The 24,932-nt window shown below is 39.3% G+C and overlaps 1 protein-coding gene across 1 annotated transcript in view; it reads right to left on the bottom strand.

The window, feature by feature from the left end:
- The window catches only part of MSRA (methionine sulfoxide reductase A), a 388,985-nt gene extending 364,224 nt beyond the window's left edge, over positions 1-24,761 (bottom strand). The window contains exon 1 of the mRNA XM_005874625.2: positions 24,650-24,761. Within this exon, the coding sequence (XP_005874687.1) occupies positions 24,650-24,746 (97 nt within the window). The 5' untranslated portion in view covers positions 24,747-24,761. The remainder of the gene's footprint in view (positions 1-24,649) is intronic.
- Between the last annotated feature and the right edge of the window lie 171 nt (positions 24,762-24,932).

Genomic DNA, 24,932 nt, shown 5'->3' with positions numbered 1-24,932 from the left:
TACTTTACCCAGCAAAGCTATCATTCAGAATTGAAGGTCAGATAAAGAGCTTCACAGACAAGAAAAGGCTAAGGAGTTCAGCACCACCAAACCAGTATTATATGAAGGGTATTCTGGTATTCTTTACGAAGAGGAAGAAGAAGAAAAAGGTAAAGATAAAAATTATGAACAACAAAGTGACAACATCTATCAACATATCAACAAGTGAATCTATAAATCAAGTGAATAAAAAATCCGACGAAAAGAATAAACAGGTGAATAAAATAGAATCAGGGGCATAGAAAGGGAGTGGACTGATGCCTAGAGTGGGGTGGGGACCGGGTGGAGGGGAGCAATGGGGGGGGAAAAAGAGGAACATCTGTAATAACCTGAACAATAAAGATTAAAAAAAAAAAGTTATGTGATTTTTCCAGACCATCAGACATATATCCAGAGAACAGAAAATTGAAGCAGTTATTCCACATTCCATTATTTAATCAATTCAGGAAGATGGAAAGAATACAGGTGGCCCAGACATCCCAATACTAGTATCTATTTAACAATCCCTCTGAATGGTTAATAGGTACCTCAAATTCAAGTTTGCCAAACCCAAACTTTTTATTTTTCTCAAAAAAAAAGCCCATTCTTCTTCCAGCCTCCATTAAATGGTAGCACTAAACACTCAATTGCTCAACCTGAAAATCCAAGAGGCATCTTTGATTCATCCCTCATCACCTACTAGAAAGAAAAGAGACAGATAATATCAAGCGTTGGCGAGGATGCTAAAAACTGAAACCCTCATAAATTGCTGGTGGGAATGTAAAACAGTAAACAGTTTGGTAGTTTCTTTAAAAGTTCAACTTATACTTACCATAGAAGCCATAAATTTCCATCCCTAAGTCTACCTGTGAGAAAATACATGTCCACACAAAGACTTGCACAAGAACTTTCATCAAAGAATTATCCTTAATAGACAAAAACTGGAAACAATCCCAAAACCCACCACATGGTGAATGGATAAACAATATGTGGTCCATCAATAGCTACTATGCAATAAAAAAGCACAAATTACTAAAAGGGAGGGTGATAAGTAGAATAACTAATATTTATTTAGTACTCACTATGTGCCAGACATTGTTTTAAACACTTCTCATTTTATTTCATTTAATCCTGATAATATCTTTCTCATAAGGATATTATCAACCCATTTTTTAGGCTAGGAAACTGAGGCATACAGAGTTTAACTAACTTGCCCAAGATCATATAGTTCATAAATGGCAGAGCTGGCACAGAACCCAGGCAGTCTGCCTCCAGTCTGTGCACCTAACTGCTGCAATCGAGCTGCTTCTCATGTGAAATGATATTTCAGGAAGATTTATCAGGTTGTAAACTATTTGCTGAACTAAAGGAAGGAGCAGAGAAACTACTGGAATCACATCCTAGGGGGCCAGCTGGGCCTGGAGGGTTGAGAGCCATTTGCTGCAGGCAGCAGAGGGCAGCAAAGGGCTGTGGAGCAATTGCTGGGCCCCTGCCCAGATTTCCAGCCAGCTGGCTTCCAGTGGAGAAGGGGAACCGGAAGGGACAAGGTAAGTCAGAGATGAGAAGCCTACCCCTGAAGAGAAGGGCTGGGAACAACACTGTCCTTAGGGGCCAGAAGACTTAGATCCCGGAAGTGGGGAGGAGCCTGGAGAGAAGTCAGAGGTGCTCCATTCCTGGGTGGCCACCCAAGATCCTCTTAGAATCTGATAATGCCCAACTTCTTTCACATTTCACTTCCAAAACAAAATATTAATATCATGACCTATTTTTTTATTTGGAAATGGACTTCAGGTCTTTTAAGAGTACAAAATTTGGCTTTACCTTGGCCTAGACCTCCTCTTTTAAATTCAAAATATTCATTTAGGACTGGTATCTAATTCTCATAGAACAGTGATGGCGAACCTATGACATGCGTGTCAGAGGTGACACGCGAACTCATTTTTTTGGTTGATTTTTCTTTGTTAAATGGCATTTAAATATATAAAATAAATATCAAAAATATAAGTCTTTGTTTTACTATGGTTGCAAATATCAAAAAATTTCTATATGTGACACGGCACCAGAGTTAAGTTAGGGTTTTTCAAAATGCTGACACGCCGAGCTCAAAAGGTTCGCCATCACTGTCATAGAAGATGTTTTAAAATTAAGAAACACATTCAAATGTCATTCCAAGCTTCTGACAGGCCTGAAACATCTTGAATACAGATACCATTAATCCACAAACATCAAAATTGTTTTATTACCTGAAATCTTCCTAAATTGTTGTTTGGGGGAAAAAATAGGTTAACAGATAAAACTGTCAGAATAAGGAAAAAAGAAAACCCTCTCAAAGAAAATGTCCTATGCATGCTTTTAAAAGAAAGTCTCAAAAATTAAAAACAAAAAAACTGCTCTGGACTGCCCAATCTGATGCTTAACTCAGGCTTCCTTAAATAAGCAGAACAAGTAGACATTGTAGGTTTGTGATTTACTCTCAGAAAATGGGATGTCTTATTTCCCAGGAGAAAAGCTTTAAGAGCATCAATAGATTCCTCTGGATATCAAATATTTCTCCATTAGTGTGAGTAAATTATATTTAGATAAAAATCAGGTGAATTAGATTTCCCTTTAAAATACCCATGAGATTTTAAAAATACAAATGTGTCACACATCCAAAAATAATATTTTATCCTAAAACCTCCATAGGAATGTCTCCCCGTTAAAATAATTAGCCAGAAAACAAAACTAAACTGAGTTTTAGATGTATTAAGTTCAAAATAACGTATTAAAATTAGATTGTCATTTGCTAATACTAAAATGAAATTTATAATCTTTGATATCCTTTTTAAATCTCTGGAAATACGCCTTTACATTTTTGTTTTTAATCTAGAAAAAAAATGTATCTGAATTAGTGATAAGTTGGATAGGTGCCCAAGTTTTATTTAAATGCTACATACACAATGAAGAATATAAATAAACTTAAGTGTTTCCAAATTCTTGAGAAATTCACCCCTTTGTTCAAGGCCACAAGTTCATGGCTCAATTATTCTCATCTGTGTTATTTTTGTCTTCCTAACTAAACTATAAACTTAAGAGAAGAAATTATTAACTCTTTTAATCATTAGTTTCACACTGAGCACATCTATTTGTTCAGTAGCTATGTACTGAATAACTGTTATATAATGTTCAAAGGTAACTGCTCCAGGAATAAGATAATGAAGCATAAATAGTCTTTGCCCTCAAAGATGTTAGTGCCTAGTGGAGGTGGGGGGATAAAATGTATACATGTGACAAGACTAAGGGAGTCACAAATACCCCTTAGTGCAGTGGTTCTCAATCTTCTGGCCCTTTAAATACAGTTCCTCATGTTGTGACCCAACCATAAAATTATTTTCGTTGCTACTTCATAACTGTAATGTTGCTACTGTTATGAATCATAATGTAAATATCTGATATGCAGGATGGTCTTAGGAGACCCCTGTGAAAGGGTTGTTCGACCGCCAAAGGGGTCTCGACCCGCAGGTTGAGAACCGCTGCCTTAGCACATAGATATCAGCTAGAACCCATGTCAACAAGAAGTCTAGATCCATTCTATGTGAGAAAAGATTTTAATTTTCTTAGAAAAGAGGAAGAGGAGGGTGGCAGGTGAGTGCAGTCTGAGAGGTGCAAGGCCTTGTTTGTCCTGCATGTTGGGAAGGGCCTCGGAGAAAGCATGAATGGAAGGGTGGCCAAAAGGTGCTTGGGATCAGGAGTATCTGAGGAAGGAGTTTCACCTCTTTTTGTACCATACGCAGGCAGTCCCTCCTCCATCACTCCTGCCCCAATCTTCAGTAAAATCTAGAACATTCTCACTCATGTTATGATAAATATAATGGTAAAGGAGTCAATTCAGTGTGAAAAAGAGATAGTATCTGCAGCACAGGAACCTAGAGGCAAAGGTAACCAAGAAAACATAGGCAACACACACACACACACACACACACACACAGAGATACACATACAATTTAGATAAATCTTAAGGATAGCTTAGCTTTGGACTTCCACAGTTTGGAACTGAGGTTTCAGCCAAGAACGGGAGGTCAGCTGTGCTAGGTTCAGACCACCAAAGGAGTGCCAGATGAGTCCACATGGCCTCACTAACACTGGCCATGTGTTTTACTAGTTCTCACATGATGCTTCCTGGTCAACCCCTTCCTGGCGGTGATCTGGGATTGCCTTCAGACTGGATCTTGTGTGCAACCCCGACTGGGTCTGCCCCAGCCTGCTGTGCCAACCTGGTGTCTGCCCCTAGCCCTCCCCAGCACTACTTCTGATGTAATCTGTGTTGTGACATCTTGCCCCAGCATTGCCCCAGCATGCAACCTCAACCTGCCTCCGCGTTCCGTTCACTATTTCTTTCTAGACTGACAGTTTACAGGACTATGACTGGCTACATGGCCGCTGTGGAAGACCTGGTGCACAGTAACTGGGGGAGACTAGTCTTTGGAAGGGAAAGCTGTAGACAACTTTCACCTTTAGGAGACAGAGTCGGAGGCTGAGGCAGAACCAAGAGACTGCAAAGAAAAAGGAGGTTCCTGTGTAGCCCATGTGGAAAGGACTTTGCTCGCTGAGGACACCACAGCATGGTCCTACTTCTAAATTGCCTGTGGGTTTGCTTCAACTGTACTTTCCAATTTTTAGATATAGAAAAAGAAGTTGGTCTCTAAGAAATTTCAAGAAGAAAATCCGATTTTAAAAAAACTGTAAGAAGTCATCCCACGGAAATGAAATAATAATGAGGAAAGATAAAGTTAGTTCAGAGGCAGAGAGATGGATTCATGGTTGCCAAAGTAACTTCCTCCAGATTGAGAAAGAGACTACCAGGAAAAGTGGTAACTGTATTGCAACCATGCTGCACGCCTCCATTTTCTTTCTCTTTCTCTGCCTTTTCAAGTGGAAAAAAAGAATAAGAGAAGAAAAGAAAGAAGAAATAAAAGCAAGTGTGACCATGCAAGAAAGATGCAGGGCTTAGAGTTAGAGTTAATAAGCTTCTGAGGAAAGAAGATTAATTCTGAAGGGAATAGAGGAAGTGTTAAGCATAATACAAAGAAAGCACTTAAAATCATTGTGTGAATGGAAAAAGAACCTCCAGGGACTTTGCTTTTAAGCACTTTTAATATAAATTCAAGGGCAGCCAGAGAAGGTAAGTGAATTATACAAAGTTGCACAGCAAATCAGTAGCACAGCCAAAGCCCAAAACTGGCCCGGCCACACTCAGCAGTCATTCCACAGTCCATAGTGGCTTAGTGGCTTCTCACCTTGGTTTTGCTGAGCTTAACAAGACTGGCTATAGGGGCAAAGTTCTAAGTGGCTTATGGGGTCTGCTACATAGGCCAGTGATGGCGAACCTATGACACGCGTGTCAGAGGTGACATGAGAACTCATTTTTTTGGTTGATTTTTCTTTGTTAAATGGCATTTAAATATATAAAATAAATATCAAAAATGTAAGTCTTTGTTTTACTATGGTTGCAAATATCAAAAAATTTCTATATGTGACATGGCACCAGAGTTAAGTTAGGGTTTTTCAAAATGCTGACACGCCGAGCTCAAAAGGTTCGCCATCACTGACATAGGCCATGAACCCTGTGATTATTAACTTCTGAAATGCCAAATACAGAAGACTAGTAAAAATGTACCTCGAAGTAGGGAAAAAAGGGGCAAGCTTTTATCATGTAACACTTGATAATAGTTGGGTTTAATAACAAAGCTGTTAGTTTATACAAGGAGCTTGCATATCTGTAAATGTTATCACTTCTAGTGAGGAATGCCATCATTGGTGACGATACTTTAATAGAGAGCTTTATTTTGCTAGAACAAAGAAACATAAGTGTCACATCATATTGCTGAACCAGGTTCTACCACTCTCCTGGTTCTTGCAACCTAAATGTTTACGTATCATGTGCTTGGAGGAAAACGCTCATGGGCGAGGCCCTGGAGAAGCAAATCCACAGCCTCCAGGGCACTGTCATGGGGTGGGCTTCCTGGCGATGCAAGCAGGCAGGAATCCCCACCAGTGATGGGTGAAAACTGGATGTCTATGCCTGTAGCCCTATCTGTCACAGCCTTCTAAATGTGGTTCTTGTGGAAAGCTAGTTAGAGATCACTGGCTTGAAACGGACACTTTCCATTTATTTTCCATTAAAGCCAAATCCAGATTCAAGGGTAAGAAAGGAAGCCACCTTTGGTTACAAATGACAAAATCCAACTTGAACTGGGAGGGAGGGAGGGTGGGAGGGTAGAGAGGGAGTGAAGAGAGAGAGGAAAGACCAGAGATGGAGAGAGAAACAGAGACACACACGGAGAACTTGGTTTTGGTTTCAAGGATTTCAGGGATTGGAATGAAACTGAAGCTGCAGGGAGGGCAGGAAGGTACTTAGGTCTCAAAGCAAACAGTGAGAACCTGAATGCAACCAGGACTCTACCACCTCTACCTTCTTGAGGGTGGACCTTCCTTCTCTCCTGGTGAAAACAGACCTTCTCCAGAGAAGCAACTCCAGAGCAGCTACAGGTCCTGTCAGCTCCAGTCACAGCTCCTGTCTCCAAAGAGGCCCCAAGCCCTGGGAGGGACACTCGACTCAGAAGGGTCAGATCCCAATTCAGGTAATGGTAATGCCGCAATGCCGGGGGCAGTCACAATAGAAAGTCGGGCTCTTGCAGGAGCCATGGGAATGGGGCTGACGCAGCTCCCAGACAATCCCCGGTGAGCACACAGCACCCACCCATCTCTAGCACACAAGTGCCAGGTCTGTATGTGAGCATGTGCCTGCACAAACTGCCCATACACATAACCTCTCATACTTCAGCTTCCACTCTTGTCTCCAATGTGGCTTATTACATGTGTTATTAAGTTGGCTAAGAAGGGGAGGAAAAGGGGGAAATAGGAGGAGAAGGAGGAAGATGAAGAGGAGGGAGAGAGAAGGGGGAGGGGAGGAACAAAAAGGAAGTTTTGAAACTGCAGAGACATCTTCATTCCATTCACCTCTCCCCCCCGCCAAAAAAAAAAAAAACAGTTATGAAAAACAGTTAATTTTTCCCATGTTGGCTTTGTAAATCAGTTCTAAATCAAAAAACTATTTTGTGCATTTAATTTCCTATGCTGCAGTTCTTGACAAAAACTGGTTGGGCTTACATCCCAAAGCCTTCAAAGAATGAAACATAAAAGTGAAAAAATTTAGACAACACACAGCAGTAAGCTGTCCCCTAAACGTCCCCATTGGACACATCATACTGCAAAAGAAACATTCTGGGCATCTGCCAGGAGCCAGGTATCATGCTAGGCGCTCTCTCCATTATCTCATCTGTTCCCAGAAACAGCCATTTGAGGCAGGTGCCACTGTTTCCGTTTTACAAATGAAAAAACCCAAGCAAATCTGTTCAAGGTCACGCAGCTGGTAAGCATATGAAGTGAAGTTCAGAGTCACGGTCCGGACATGAAATGCCTGTGCTTTCCACCAAAGCAACTTGTCCCTCACTAGAGAATACAAATCTGAATGCTACCTATTTATATTGAGGTGGCAAACATCTACCTATGGTCTTGAAAGGTCCTGTAGAGAGAGATAATAACCAGGCATTCATTTCCCAGCATCATACACTGCAGCACAAATGAGTTTCCATATCTTGTTATTAAGTCAAGAGAGGAAAGCGGTACCTTCGGGAGAAAAATATGAATGATACTAAAGGAATGCAGCAAACTCAATAAATCCAGAGACTAATATGCTATGTGATCTCTGCAGTAGTTATGCTGGCACTGATAACCTTACAAAAGTTCTTGGTGGAACTTGTTAAATCATAAAATCATCTCTTGATTCTAGAACATAAAACAATGTCTTTTTTTTATGTAAACACAACCTTGGGGAAACTACAGATAACTGCGGATCTTTTTAAGATATTTTCTTCTGTCACACTGGGAACCATTTCCTTCACTCACCAATATTTTTACATATTTGTAGAAAGACTTCCATAAATATTAAACACATATGGTAATAGAGCAGCTAAGAGCTCAGATCTCCTCTAATAACTACGTATTTGGAAAGTCAGCCACTGGGCTCACACAAGCAGTCATAAACAAATTTCTAAAAATGGACAGTTTGTGCTGGAAGGTACGATAAAAACAGAATATCCATTTAAGATTCATTAATATTAATACCTATTGACCTGCACCATACTAAAAGCATTTTATTGAGCTGACAACTTCCAAACATAATATGACACAGTATAAGCTCAATATTTTTTCATTCACTTAACAAATAATTATTATATAACATAAATATACATAGGCATGAGGGATACAAATAAGTAAATAAACCCTCACTAAACTTGAAATGCAGTTATAGAGAAAATATATACATATATTAAAGTTAAATCACTACTATAAGTCTAAACGATAATAAGATAACAATACAAATGTCTTCAAACAATATGCTTGCATGCCAAATGAGTAGTAAAGAAAAGACATGCTACAAATTTATAAGAGAGGAGGGTCAAAATGGGTTGGAGAGTAAGAGAAGACATCACTGAGTAAGGAGGGCTAACTAAGTAAAAGGAAGCGAGCAAAGAGAAGAAAAGGAGGTTTTATAAGTAAAGGCATGTTCTAGAGAGAGTCGATCTAGCAAGCAAAACAAAATGTGTATGTAGAGATGCAGGACATAATTTCTCCACCTATTAATATTCAATAAGCACAAAACCACAATGGTTTGTTTTCCTTGCAGTGTTCAAACGAGCATATTTACTTATTTCCAACTTAAGGACTCAGCCCATCACTTATCCAGCTCCTCATCTTCTACCAAAGCAACAAATTTGTCAAAGCTAAAGTCTTTAAAACTCCCTTAGAAAAAAAAAATATGATTAAACCAACTTAAGGACTCAGCCCATCACTTATCCAGCTCCTAATCTTCCACCAAAGCAACAAATTTGTCAAAGCTAGTCCTTAAAACTCCCTTAGAAAAACAAAATGTGATAAATAAGTACAGTGTAAAGAGTCCTCAAGTTTAGATTGCAGCACTCCACTGGACCCTTTAGAGATTACTAAAGTCGTGTATCTGACATCATGCAAACATTCTGAAACACAGCAATGCAGACAACAGTAAAAGTCAGGGAATCCAGGTAAGAAAGAAGGTTCAGGCTATGAAGTAAATGCAATGCAAGTAATTTGTACAGGTTGTGTCAAGGTAAGGAGTTAACAGTAGTTATAAGGCTAAAAACTACCCAAAATACTACTGCTGATAGAAATACAGACATGTCAGAGTAGGAAGGGCCTTTGGAAGTGAGCCAGACCTACACACATCCATACTCTGCTTTCTTTGGAGGCAGGCACCAGGCAACAACTCAGGGTCTAGGTCAGGGGTGGGCAACCCCTGGCACACGTGCCAAACATGGCATGCCAGTAACCTTTGTTGGCACGCAAAACCCCTCTTATAATCTTCCATTTACAATTTTTTAATATCGACTTTTTTATTTTTCAGATAAATTCAGTGTAGGTGCATCTTAGATAAATAAATAATTTTACATAACAAGTTATCTTAAAGACCATAGACATGGATTGATGAGAGAGGGGAAGAGCAATTTCTATGCCTCTGCCTTAACTCTCCCTGCCTTCCTAGATCTGACCAGTGTTTTGGTTTCATCCACATATGCTTGTGAATCTTTGTTCTCAGTGATGAATTTTGTTAAGTCTCGTAATAGGAGTAGCCTGACGGATGAAAGTAGTAGCTCGTGCATATCTCTGAAGGTCACGAAATATAAACCTGATGTAAAATCTCTGTCATCAGTGATGCAGCAGCAAAAGTCCCACTGATAATATCAAACGGAGTCATAAAGTTTTCTGTCGGACTATCAGTGTACATGTATACATTAAAAAATAAATGTATTTTTCATCATCATATACTGTGTTTTTGTCGCTCGAATGAATTTTATTATTTCTTCAAGTTTCTTCACATACGTACACCTTAAGAGATATCAAGTAGGCGTAACATGTTCTCAAAAAATTAGGGTTGGCACACGGAAGAATTTTGAGTCAGAGATTTTGCTGGTTTTGGCACGCACTCACAAAAAGGTTGCCCACCCCTGGTCTAGGTCTTGGTCAACTGAATATGCAAATGCAGAGTGATTATGAGTTTGCAACCATCTTATGCTATCAAGAGACAGGAAGAACCCTGACCCCCTCCTCCCCCGCAAAAAGGCAAACTAAAAGAAAGACTTTGGAACTTGCTCTTCCAGAGCCAACATACCCATAAAGTTAAGCCTAGGCTTCAGCTCTTTAATGAATCTCCTTATTCTGAAAAAAAAAAATTGTGGGTTTTTAATGAACCCAAATGAAACCTCTTGGTTTGTATCTTATCCCTGGATATTCATATTTAAATTTATGTAGCTTATTCCTTAAATTGGATGTGTGTTTCCCAAAAGCTACTGCAGCAAACATACATCATCTTATTCATCCAACTCCTAATTTTCACCAGAAAATAATTATTCCCTTTTATTCCACTTTATTAACCCACAGAATTTCACAGTATAAGCATAAGAAAATAAAATGTTTTTAACTTCTTAAACCAAAAGTTATCTGCAAGGGGCTCCTCGAACCTCTTACATTCAGAGGCAGTTGGGTGCAGTTTCTACTCTTGGAGGGATGTGGCTCCCCAGCAACCAGAGACAGACTCTGCCTGAGCTCGCCTGTTATCAGGCCCAGTGCAGTCCTGTGTGGTAGACACAGTATAAGCATAAGAAAATAAAATGTTTTTAACTTCTTAAACCAAAAGTTATCTGCAAGGGGCTCCTCGAACCTCTTACATTCAGAGGCAGTTGGGTGCAGTTTCTACTCTTGGAGGGATGTGGCTCCCCAGCAACCAGAGACAGACTCTGCCTGAGCTCGCCTGTTATCAGGCCCAGTGCAGTCCTGTGTAGCAGGAGCTCTGAACGGCGCTTCATGCCAGTGCACACATCTCAGTGTGCGAGGAATGCTAAGTGGTTAGCGAGGAACTCCAGGGACCAGCAGGAGTAGCTGCAGAGAGCTTACTGCGAGATGACATAGCTCTTTATGAATTAGTTCTTAAGAAGAGATAAGGAAATGGAGGTTTTCAGCAATGTAGTGTTTTCTCGGGGGCTCAGTTTGACAGCTGGCTACTCCATTCTGCAAACTCTAACATGGTTTTCTTTTTATCTGCTAACTACAGCACATTCAAGATTTTTTACTTGAGGTTTCATTTTCTCCAGCTGGAAAGCTATGAATTCCCTCATAGTATTTCATTCTCATGAGACTTGCCTTTTGGGTAAAAATCTGTTAAAATATCAAATTTTTTTCAGTTGGCCAAAAAATCATTTTTGGCCTTATGTGAACAGTGCTTTTTAGTTTTTCATACTGTATTTGACCCAAGCAAACTATAAATTACTTAACTATAAACTACAAATTTGAAAAAAAAAAACAAAGGTAAAACATGGAAAAGTTACAGAGGAAAATTCATCTTACCATGGCAACATCTTCAAAAGAGTTTATTTTATATCCAACCTCTAGGAAGACATTCAATGTCTCTAAATTTTATTCTTCTTCTTCTTAATGTAATGATACTACATTCATCAAAACATACCATAACTCTGCATTTCTTCCAGTTTCAACTATTACCGGTCTTAGCTGTATTATAATGTAAATTTAATATACTTATTCAACAAGCTGGTGGATCAGAAATATACCATGCTGAGAAACACTGCAGGTATGCTCACATGAAATGATACAAAAGTCCTAAAAAATATAGGAACTATGTCCTCCTTTGTGAAGGGCAATAACCTTATTCAACCTTTTATAAGCAATCCAGTTTATAGAAGAGGTCCCAGCTGACCCATACAATATGACAATTCCTGCTCAAGATAAAATCAAGCATTTGGCATAACCTCTCTCTCTCTCTCTCTCTCACACACACACACACACACACACACACACACACACACACCAAGCCCAAAATAGAGTAGCCTAAGCCAATCCCAACATCACCAAACCAACCAAGACTTCATTTAGTTACAGTTTTGGCTGTCCCAGAGTGAAATCTTACACCAGTCAATCAGGAATTACTAGTACCTGATCAGCAATAGTTCGGTAATCTGCCTGATAGACCCCTAGATTACTATCAGGTAATCTACCTGATAGTTCCTAAGCAGTGGTTCTCAACCTTCCTAATGCCACGACCCTTTAATACAGTTCCTCATGTTGTGGTGACCCCCGACCATAAAATTATTTTCGTTGCTACTTCATAACTGTAATTTTGCTACTGTTATGAATCGTAATGTAAATATCTGATATGCAGGATGTATTTTCATTGTTCGCGACCCACAGGTTGAGAACCGCTGGGAGGGAGGTAACTTTGAGGTAACCAACCTGCTTTTTCTCCTATTATACCATAACTTCCTCATTCTCACTCCTTTCTTCCTAGAAAAGTCTTTCATTTTGTACAGCTGCTCAGAGCTCCTTTCTATCTACTAGACTGGATGCTGCCCAATTCTAATACATTTCTGTCCTATTAAGATCTTAAATTTTTAATATGCCTCAGTTTGTCTTTGAAGTCAAAGTAGTGAAGTATCTCACCAAATGGGAAGAACATTATGACAGGACATCCAGAGGAAGTTACCTGAAGACCAAGCCACTTAGCCATTGTAATCCAAAAATTCTGGCCATGCCAATTGGGCACTGTAACTAGGCTAGAAGTTCAGGAAACAAAGGAGAATAATAGCAATCACTGAACTCCAAATATATTAAAGCAACTCATCCTTCACCTCCCTAAGGAGACACATTGGGATGAAAGTGTAAAACAGGGCCCCAAAACCCTAGCTCCATCTCCAACCCTGAGAACAATCTAAGCTGAAACAGTCCCTAAAGGCAGCATGGAAGGGGAAGAGCTGAGTTTAGCCTCAAAAGGCCCAGGAAGTTTAAATGGGCTCTGAGGAGGACAGCAAGCATCCTGGGAGGAAGGAGCTAAGAGCAGGAGTAAGCCTCAGGAGTGGAAGCAGAGATCTGGAATACTGACATCAGCTGCAAGTTACAGAAAGTTTCTAACTCCAAAATGAACAGTGTCATCACACAGATCACACAGAGTTACCACTATTTCCTAAGCAGAGACAGAATGAAATCTGAGTTTTAAACAGACGTCTGAGAGTGGTGCTGACAATAGACTGGGGAAAATGAAGACTAGACCAAGGAAAGTGTGGTGGTTAATTTTGTGTATCAACCTGACTGGACTAAAGGATGTCCAGATAATACATTATTTCTAGCTGTGCCTGTGAAGGTGTTTCTGGAAGGGATTAGCATTTGAATAAGTTCACTAAATAAAGAACTTGGCTCCCACTAATGTTGGGGAACCTCATCCAACCTGATAAGATTAGAACAAAAAGGTGCATGAAGAATGAATTTACTCTCGGTGGCTGGAACAGCCATCTTCTCCTGCCCTTAGATACTCCTATTTCTCGGGCCTTAGGACTCAGACTGGGACTTATGTCATTGGCTACCTTCAGGTAGCACAGGAATCATACCACCAGCTTTCCTGGGCCTCGAGCTTACACATGGCAGATCTTGGACTTCTCAGCCTCTAATACTATATGGGCCAATCCTTCATAATAAATCTCTTTCTATATATCTACATATATTCTATTGGTTCTGTTCCTCTGGAGAATTCTGACTAATAGAGGGCAAAAACAATCAAGACTTTTGGGAAAAAGACATTAAATACAGAGGCAAGGATCACAGATGAATGTAGCTAAGGGTTAGGGAGAATTAGAAGCATATTAATGCCACTAGCAGAAATGGGGAAATTAAAATATGTATATAATGTTTTGTACAGAAAATAGTAAGTTTGGTCTTAGAACTAAATTTAGGGTTACAGCGGGACATACACAGCCTATAAATATTTGCAAATAGATATAGATTTCAGAAGCTATTCACTGACAAGAGTGGAAGGAAAGAAGCTAGTTTGCCATGAGAAGGGTAGAAAGAGAAAAGCAATAAAATAAGGACAAAGGAGGGGGTAACCCCAGCAAATGCCAATTCTACTTATCCAAAGATAAGGCCATTGTCAGAAACTCCCAACCTCTTACCATCTCTTGGCTTAAAATTTGATAAGGAGATAGATCCAAGTTAAAATGGTTGAACTGTCATATGATGACAAACCCATGCCCCACTAGAAATCTGATGTAATTAAAGCTCTGGGCAGCATGGCAGAAACTCAGCTCTGTTCAGCCAAGCCTGGGCTAATGCTCTGAACTATAAGAAGGAGAGGAAGTGGCAGGTAAGAGACTGCCATCATACAACAGGGTAGGCTGACACTCCATTCTTCAAATATGGCCCACTCCTTATCACATACATTTCCATTTGGCTGCAAAAATTCTTTCCAGCTCATAAAGTGTTCTGGTATGAAAGGAAAAACCAGTAACTTGGAAACCAGCACACAGTGGCAATCCCCAGGCCCCAAACTGTGGGAAGCCACCTATTGTCTTCACTAGCAGAGAAGTATTCCTTACTGATGAGATAGTCTGTCTGTTACTGGAAATTGCCTGCCTAAGGGCTATAGGTGTATCCCAAACTGAATAAAAGGATGGCAAGGCCTGAGCACAAGCAGAGTCCTTCCTCTTGCTTTGGGCTCCTGCCTCACCCCCCAACTTCCAAATTATTATTTCTTGTCTCGTCTCTGTCAATTGTGCGCAGCCCCTCTTCCAGAGCCCAAACCCTGAACCATGTGGGATGTGGGTCAATCACAACAAACGCCTACCTTTCCTGTTGTTGTAATGTACCCCGCGAATCACACAAGGATGCCTCAAGAAGTCGAATTAAGGAGTCACATTTATTTCAAATCCGGGACTACAGGGGGGCATTTTGCTCTCCAAATCGCGCAGTCCTTACATAGCCCCAACACCAGATTTATATAGGCAAAAATCACAAAGGTATTGATTACATCTCGGGGTTTGGAATGAGGAACCTGGTTTGCAAAAAGCAGTTTGTTACAGAAGCTAAATTGAGCCGATTAGTTATCTACCAATATTAATTATAGTTTCGGGTCTTGGGACCACTGAGTTGACAGAAATGCATTATCTGGAGCCATCAGGTCTTGGGACCACTAAGCAATGGAAACACATTATCTGGAGCCACTGAGGCAATTTAGAGTAATTGTGCAGTCCTGGCATCCAGGTACACAGGAATGTGTTTTCTAAAACCAGTATGACCACAACCAATGGGGTATTCAAATTACAATCAATAGGGTATTCAATTGAATGGGATAATTTATATAATTCAGAAAATCAAAATAACTTTTCTATTATTTTAGCAAGCAAATAATGACAGAAGCCAAGTCAGCAGGGTTAAAATATTAAACAGCAATTCCCACCAAGCATGGTTGCCACCATGCTTCACTGTCTTCCTCAATCCACCCTTCACAGACACACCCAGAAATAGTCAATATTTGTTGACTATTTATTGTGTGCCATAATATATAATATGTGTATGTTTATTATGCATGGTACTGTTCATAGGAACCACCTCTCAAAGAGCTCACAACAGAGTATGTTAGACTCATTCAACAAATATTTATGGTCAGCCTACTGTGTTCTAGGCACAAAGAATAAGTAGTTGTTAGTCTAGTTCTACATTTTCACAAAACATTAGATATTGTGATGCTCTCTGACAAACTGGGAATTTATGATGGAAGAAAGTTGAAATAATAGGATATAGAATCTATAACTTCCACTCATCACACATTGACACCTCAAAACCATCTTTTGCAGAATTCAGTCTTTCATACATCACCAGTTCAATGACTTTCACTGGCACAGGATGGCCGGGCCAGCCAGCTGCTGTGGCATGGGAAGGGGCCTGGCCATATGCCAAGATAGCACAGTGATGGGTAGCAGGCCTCTGGGGCCTATAAAGGGGTTAAACCAAGGAGCCTCTACTCTGGTCCTTGCTGAGGGCCTCAAGGAAACTGGCTCTCTTGGGGCTCATGACACAGCCTGATGCCTCCTTACCCAACCAGCCTCCCATTCCTCACTTCATCTGTCCTCACTCTCCTCCCTCCCAAACCTGAGTCAGGGGTACACTGTGACCTCTGGACTAAGGGTTGCAGGCCAAAGTCCTACATGGATTGTGCTGAGCAAAACACTCTTTCCCCACCACTGTTGCAAATTCCTAACTAGTCCCTGCTCAAAGATTTGAAGATGAGCAGCTTCCCATCATTCTGGCCAGTAGAAAAGTTTACCACTGGTCATAAGAGTGAGTAAGAGGAAAGTCTGAAATCAACACAAATCCATCACCACTAGTGGAAAAACAATTAAGAGTTCGTACCCCATGGACAAAAGGTCACCTATGTTAGCGTCTCTGTGTTACATTGGTCACACGATGGTCAGACAGGAAGACTACCAGTTTTGGACTTTGTTCTCAGGCATCGACCATACTAGTATGCTGGCTGATATCCACAAACCACATTGAGTGCTTGATGTAGGCAGCACCCTTTGTGAAGTGCTACAGACTAGAGGATAAAATAAATATCCAACACAGCCCAGCCCCTCCCTTCAAGGATTGAAACATGGCTCCTCCTCTGAACAACCATCTTCTGGGGAGCTCACCCTCGTATGGGGAAATAAGGTATAGATTTAATAAGCTGGGTAGCAACAAAACATCTAAGTAACAATGAAAGACCCAATAGAAAGATTCATAAAACAGTCCATAATTATTTGTCCAGTGGAAAAGAAAGGGCTCACTTAGGTCATAGAGAAAAGGGATGAGTTTATTGGAGAAATGAATTCAAACAGGGCAAGTTTTAAGGAAGGATACATGGAAAACACAATATTTTACCTAAGCAAGCATTTATTTAATAGTCACTTGTTGAATGATTAAATGAAAGGACTGGAGTGTGGAATCCTGGATAAAATCACTTGCGCAATTCCAGAAGCAGAACACTGAAACCAATGTGAGCCCACAGATGGGTTCTATATGGGCACTGTGGGAAGAAAGGCAGGGGAGTAAGGATTAGATCTGGGGAGGTATGGAATACCCTTATTCCAGGGACTTCAGGGAAACACCTGAGGGTCTGAACACGGGGCAAAATAAGGAGCTTTAGATATGATGCAAAGTAGAGAAATGATAGTTCTGTGTCCTACAATTTAGAAATTAATCACACATTGGGGGAAATTTTTCTAAAAGGGAAATTGTTTTCTGTCATTTTCTTTTAAAAGTCTATGTACATCACTGAAAATAAAATACACATAATGTCTTCTACAGAATAAAGGAAAGAATTTGTCCCCAAAGATCTTTTCTTTGTATAAATGATGCCACCACAATTGCTGCTTCAATAAAAATGAATATTTATGAAATGTAAAATGACTTGGATTAACTCATTCCAATTTCACCCTCTAAATTTAGATTTTTAAATCATGCCAAAATGGAGATTTTGATTACAAAAGCAAATTGAGGAAGAAAAAAAACTACTTGACAAGAAAAAGAGCAGAATTTCTTTTAAAAAATGAACTTGAAATAGGGCTGACAAATGATAGGTGGTCAATTTGACTTAAAAACAACAGCGAGAGATCATCTTCAAAGTGAAATTATTTAATTCAATAAAGCAGTCACATTACAAGAATCAAGTTATATAATTTAAAAAAAAAGAATCAAGTTATAAAATTTTAAAAAGGAAATAAAAAGTCTCCCATCCACCTTCAGCTCACTGCATAGCTCTCTCACAGGCTGTTTGTTTCTTAGCCATTATTTCAGTTTCTTTGTGCATACATATTATTATTTTCCTCCCTGTTCACACAAGTTAGCATGCTATAATGCCACTTTTCTGACCTTGCTTTTTTTACTTAACACATCTTGGCAATCTCTCCATACCCATTCATATAGAGTTTCCGTGTTCTTTCTTACAGCTGCATATTCCATTGTGAGGATGAACCATAATTTATTTAACTAGCCCCTGCTGATGGGCATTTGGGTTGTTTCCAATCTTTGGCTATTGCAAACAAGGCTGCAGTGAATAACCTGGTACAGTCATCTTTTGGCATGTGTGCAAGTGTATCTGTAGGATAAATTCCCAGAAATTGCATTCAGGGGTCAAAAGGTATATGCAATTAAATTTTTGATATATATTGCCAAATTGCCTTCCCTAAGAGTTGAGCCAATTTCCACTCTTGCCAGCATTATAAGAGAGTACCTTTTTCCTTAAGGCAACAGAGTGTATCATCAAAGTTCTGGATGTTTGCCAGTCTGAAAAATGAAAAATGGTATTTGCATTCTCCTCATTATGAGTGAAGTAGAGCATCTTTTTATATGTTTAAGAGCCAAATGTACTTCCTCTTCTGGAAACTGTTCATACCTTTGCCTATTTTTCTAATGGATGTTGGTGTTTTCTTATTATTTTCTAGGAGCTTCTTATATATTAGGGAGAATGGTCCTTCAACTATGATATGAGTTGCAAATACATAATCCAGTTTGTCTTTTGAACTTGCTTATGGTAATTTTGCCTGCAGAAAATTCTTATTTAGATATGATCTAATTTTTCAATCTTTTAAGTCCTCTGATTTTCAAGTCATGGTTAGAAAGGCTTTCCTCACACCAAGATTATAAAGAAATTCTCCCTTTCTCATATTTAAATTATTTCATTTTTTACATTTAACTAAATGGAAAAACAGTACAGTAGTTAACATCCCAAATGCTAAAACCAAATTGCCTACATTCATATCCCAGAGCCACCACTTATTAGCGATATGAGCATGGATAAGTCACCTAACCTTTATGGCCCTTAGTTTCCACATCTACACATGAGGAATAATAATAATTACTTTATGTTTACTAATCATTTTATATTAGTAAATATAAAGTAATTACTACAGTGCTTGGCATATAGTAGGCATTTAATAAGTATGAGCTATTATCATCACCTATCTTTTGGAACTTACCCTGTTTTAAGATGGAAAGTACAATCTTTTTTCTTCTATGGCTACCTAATTGTCCCAAAACCATTTACTGAATATTCCATCTTTTCCCCACTGATTTGAGACATCACCGTTTTCATATGCTACATTTCCATATGTATTTAAGAATTTCTGATCTTTCTTTTCTGCTCCATTGACCTAGCTATTAATGCACCAGTACCACACTGTTTGGAAGGGCTGGCTGTCCCTGTTTGTTCTTCCTTTAGTTACCATAACTATTCCTATTTATTTTCCCATATGAATTTTTTAATTAGTGTATCCAGTTCTAGAATGAAATAAAAATATCATTAGTATTTTTATTGAAACCACATTACCTTTATAAATTAACTTAGGGAAAACTGATACATATGTTTCCTGTTCAGTCTTCTATCCAAGGACCAGGTATGTCTTAACATTTGTTTATCTTTTTTTTTTTGCATCTTTCAGCAGTGTTTTAAAGTTTTCTTCACATAGGTCCTGCATATTTCTTGCCAAATTTACTCCTAAATTTTAACTTTTCTGGTTGCTATTATAAATGGGGTGTTTCTTCCATTATATCTCCTAACAAGTTGTTTATATAGAGTAAACCCATTGTTTTCTGTCTAGTAAGACTATATCCTGATACCTTACTAAATTCTCTTGGATTTTCCAGATATGTAATCCTATCAACTGCAAATGACGTTAATTTTGCCTTCTCTTTTCCAATATGTACATCTGTAATTGTCTTCTCTTGTCTGCATTGGCTAACACCTACAAAACATGTTAAATAATAACCAATTACCCAAAGTAGGCCTGGTCATGCTTTAGGCAGCCTTGAACAAATTACACATTTAAAAAGTTTAAAGGTTTGAATCTTAACTTCTTGCAAAGTAGAAATATACCAGGCCACAGTTTATAAAAGGATGGACATTTTAAGAACACAAAAAGGTAAGATTAAAGCTTAGTCAGCGGTTCTCAACCTGTGGGTCGCGACCCCTTTGGCGGTCAAACAACCCTTTCACAGGGGTCGCCTAAGACCATCCTGCATATCAGATATTTACATTACAATTCAAAACAGTAGCAACATTACAGTTATGAAGTAGCAACAAAAATAATTTTATGGTTGGGTCACAACATGAGGAACTATATTTAAAGGGCCAGAAGGTTGAGAACCACTGTCTTAGATGATAACCCTTAACAACAAAAGTATTTAGTAACAGTGCACACCTGCAACTAGGTTGAGCAAGAGTGGAACACCTCAATATTCTTTCTTGATTGAGACTCTAGTACAGTGGTTCCCAACCTTTTTTTGGCCATGCCCCACCTATGCATCTCTAAAATACTGATGCCCCCCTCCCATGACATATAATTCTTATTATTCAAAAAGTGAACTCTTATTCATGTGGAGGAAGCCTACAAGGCCATTAACTTGGTCTAAACAAGCTTCCAAAGAACATGGCATCCATGAAAGAGAAAAATAAAAGAATGAAAGGACAGTTGAAGTACTGAGTAAGAAATCACTAAGAAATTGTTTTAAAAAATAATAATAATATGAAATGATATAAAAATAACAAAGTTTCAAAACACATAATAGAGAACTGAAATGCATAAATATGTCACAATATATATTTATATACTGTATATATGGCCCCTAGAACCATAAGAAATGCAAAAAATTCACTTAATAACTCATTCTCGAATTGCCCCCCTTAAAAATCAAATTACTGTGAGGCGTGTGCTCCATGTTGGGAACCACTGCTCTAGTAGAAACCTCTAATGTTTCTCCATTAAGCACCATGTTAGCCTTTGGCTGAAATTGATACACTTTATCAAAGTTAAGGAAGTAGCTATCTCTGAGTGTTATCAAAAATGGTTGTTAAACTGGTCCAACAACTTTTCAGCATCTAGGGAGATAGTTACATCGTTTTTGTTTGTTTGTTTGATCAATTAAAGGACGAATTATATTAATAGATTTCCTAATATTAACCCATCCTTGCATTCTGAGACTAAGTCTCATTGCTGGAGCCTGTGTATTCATAGTTATATTACAGTTTTGCATCTATATTCATATATACAATTGTTCTGTAGTTTTATTTTGAGGCAATCTTTATCAATTTTGGTTTCAATGTTATACTTGCTTCTTTAAAACAATTTGACAATTCTTTCAGCATAAATAATATTGAAATTATCTGTCCTTTAAATATTTAGTGGAAGTCCCCTATAAAACTGTCTGGACATAATGCTTTGGGAGGAAGCAACTCTTTGACAATTTTTTTTTTTTTTAGAAAAATCAATCTGTTTAGATTTTCTACCTCTTTCTTGGGTCAGGTTGGGTTAATTGTATTTTCCTAAAAATTATCTACTCCATCCAAGTTTTCAAACTTACTTTCAAAGAGTTAAGCAAATAGTCTCTTATTATTCTTAACTTTTTTCTATTTCCATTATTCCCACTCAGTTCTTATCATGTGTATTTGTATATTCTTCCCTTTTTCCTTTATTAGCCTAGGCAATAGTTTATAAATTTTATTGTTGCCGTTTAATTATTTTTCAAAGAGCCACCTTTTGGATTACTTACATTGTTTTACTGTTTTTCTATTTATGTTTAAAGTTCTTAAACAAATATACCTTTAGCAGGTGTGCTACATCTCTTCCTCACCCCAAAAAGGCATCACAGCAATAAATGCAGTGAACACTAAGAATATAAAGGCAAGAAATAGATTAAATAGGCGTTATTAATGTTATCCTGAATATCTCCAAATCCCAAATACCTGGTCAATAAACCAGATTAGCAATGTTTCCAATATGAAGGGGGGAAAAGTGCCATATAAAGTAAAATCTGCGCTTTTACCATAATTAACTCATTGGAAATAAGATCAGTTTTAACTATAATAAACTTACATTTGAATAATGTAAGAGGTACTCTGGGGTTTTAATTATAAGCCTTCCACCTCCTGCCTATGTATAGCAATTAACTGCCCACCAATTTAGTTCAACAAGCATGAATCCCCCATTTTCTCTAGTCCCAAAGTTCTCTCAGTATTGCCGTGTAGCCAGACACTAAAACAGAGCAAAACCACCTCCATATATAAGATCAGACAAAGTCATGTGTGCCCTGCCAGCTAGCCAGTGCTATCCAGAACCCACCACTAACCTGAACAGAGTGTGCTTCAATTGAGGCAGTCAAGTTCAAGTTTAGTTTTAACTAATAACCCAAAGTAGGCCTACTCATGTTTTGGTTCATTTTCGATAGCCTTGGAGAAAGTAAACATTAAAGATGTTTAAGAGATTGAATCTTACCCTCTTGCAAAGTAGAAATCTACTGAGCCACAGTTTATAAAAAGGTGTAAGTTTTCTTAAACATACTAAAAAAGGTAGGATTAAAGCTGAGATGATAATCCTTTGCACCGAAAGTATTTGGTAATAGTGCACACCTCATAGTAGGCTGAGCCAAAGACATGCAACGGACAGGCCTTGTCTTCTAAAAATCAAAAGGTGATGCTTTTGTCACAGAACTTTTCAGAGTTCGGGTGAAAATGACAGACATAGACAGAGGTAATACAGATTAGTGAACAGCTGGGAAACAGATAGGAGGTTGGAATTGAGATTAATTTAACTTTCAGAACAATAATAAATCCGTAAGTTTCAAGCTTATAACCACCAAAACCTATCAAAGAGGTAACACTGCCCATTTCTGGGGCCAATTAGGACTTTCAGCACTCCATCAAGGCAGTAGTATCAGGAATGGAGACGAGATAGGCCACAATCCTATATAATAAAAGCCTCATGTGCAAATCAACCGAATGGTGGAACGATCAGTGGAATGACCAGTCTCTATGACAAGCACTGACCACCAGGAGGCAGATGCTCAATGCAGGAGCTGCCCCCAGGCCAGCCAAGGTGGGTGCCTTCCCCCGCCCCTCCCCCCCACACCTCCCGGCAGATCACCCTGCTGGTCTCTGCAGAGGGAGGCGACCAGCTGCAGCGGTGGGAGATGGGGCCAGTGAGCGGGCAGTGCCAGGCCGGTCAAGGGTGCCAGCAGGGGCCCCTAATTGCCCCGCTGGTCACCCCACAGATTGGCCCTGATCGCCAACCAGGCCTAGGGACCCTACCCATGCACGAATTTCATGCACTGGGCCTCTAGTCTAAAATGAAAATATTGGGGGGAGGGCATAGTTAGAATAGCTGAACAATAAGGACATAAGCATTGTAGGTTTGGCCCTACATCAACAAAAGCAGATGTACAAACAGCTATAAGAAAAGAGAGAAGAGCCTGGAGTAGAACCAGGTCCTGAGGTTCTGCAGAGTTATTATGTGGATATGAAAAAAAATCTTTGGCTGATTTCTATCATGTTGGTCAATCTTTTACCAAAAGTGTCATTTACACACCGGGAAACTGATTGGGAAGACTTTGGTTAACAAAAAACGTAACTAAATTTTGGCCAATCTTGATCTTGAACCAATTTGGAAATGTGATCAAGAGTTTTTGGGTTGTTTGTCTAGGAGGGCATATCAAAGACACTGTAGTGTGTTAAAAGGAAGTTCAGTACAAGCTAGGGAAGTGCAGCCTTGAGAAAGCATTGCCTTTACCGTAAATACCCATTTATGAATGCTGGTTTGCAAATTTGCAAAGAATTTATTTTTAAGACAAAGTTCAGATAATTGAGTCAAATATAGTTTAGATATAAAAAATAATCTAGATTTTTTTTCTTTCTTCCAAAACTCATTCTCTGAATTTGAGTTAAAAATAAAATAAACTTTTAGGACTGCCGATGAGTTGGAGGTGATGTGATGGCAGGCACAGGAAATAGAACTGCTAATGTAGGTAAATAAAAAAACAGGTCACGCAATCACTTTCCAAACTGCTTGACATCCAAAAACCTCTCTCTACCTTTTACAGTCTCATACTGAGTATTGTATATGATTCGCAGACCCTCACTATGACCTCCTCCTATAAATACTCACCAATTCTTTAAGGAAAAGGAAAATAGAAGAATTTCTGGGAAATTTCAAATGCAGAATCTATCTTGACATTGAGCAGTTTGTAAAATATTAATCATCACTATCCAACAGCTCTAAGGCAGTGGTTTATAAACTACGGGATGCATTAAAATCAGATGGAGGATTTAAAACACCAGTTGATAAGGCCGCACTTTGAGAAACACTGCGCCAAAGTAATCCTACTTAAATTATGGTGCTGGGGATGGTGGACCTGTGCTGTCTGCAAACTGCAAGGAGTCTACCACAGAAATGAGAATTAAGCTTTTAAAATTTGGGAGTAGTTTAACATTACTTGGCATCCAAGCACGCGATCACTTTTCTGGCATTTCACTTTTATTGTACTTTCCAAAAGCGTTGGTCTGAGATTGGAAACGTATTTTAAAGTTTGGGAAACTCAGCTCTGAAATAGACACCTCCGCAGGATTGATACACAAGTGCAGACTCGGGAGCACAGGGCCAGGGGCCGCTCCTACCAATTGGAGGAAACCAGGCAGTCTCGGAAGATAATGGAAGCCTGAGGATAATGCCTGCCACCAGGACTCTGGACTGAAATACAATTTCAAAATTGCAGTTTCCATCGTTCTGTATCATGGCTTTGTTTCGAGTGACAAAAGAACACCGCACCATCACTGCAAAAGGCCAGCGTCCCAGAGCCGGTGCAAAGGAGAAAGGAAAGGATGCAGAGAAGCCCGGACTGCGGGCGCGCATACCCGAGAGAGAAAAGGCTGAAACGGGATCAGCGTTTGGAGCCGCTGGGAATCTGCGCTGTGTGTGTTTACACCAGCTCTCACGATTCCGTCCAAGCATTTTGTGTGTGCTTTTAGGGAGTAAGGGGCCAAACAAAGAAACAGATGCGACCCCTGCCTCCTCCCTTCCCTGCGCCACCCCGCGCCTGCGCAGACCCTAGCCTGAGCCCCAAGGAGTCCAGCCCACGGGTTTGTTCCGCGAGGGCGGAGGACGCGCCGCCACCGGGCACTTGCACGCATGCGCAGC

This window comes from Myotis brandtii, unplaced genomic scaffold, assembly GCF_000412655.1.
Source record: "Myotis brandtii unplaced genomic scaffold, ASM41265v1 scaffold447, whole genome shotgun sequence".
Lineage (NCBI taxonomy): Eukaryota > Metazoa > Chordata > Mammalia > Chiroptera > Vespertilionidae > Myotis > Myotis brandtii.
Note: the sequence above shows the minus strand (reverse complement) of the source record. Positions and strands in the feature narration are given on the sequence as shown.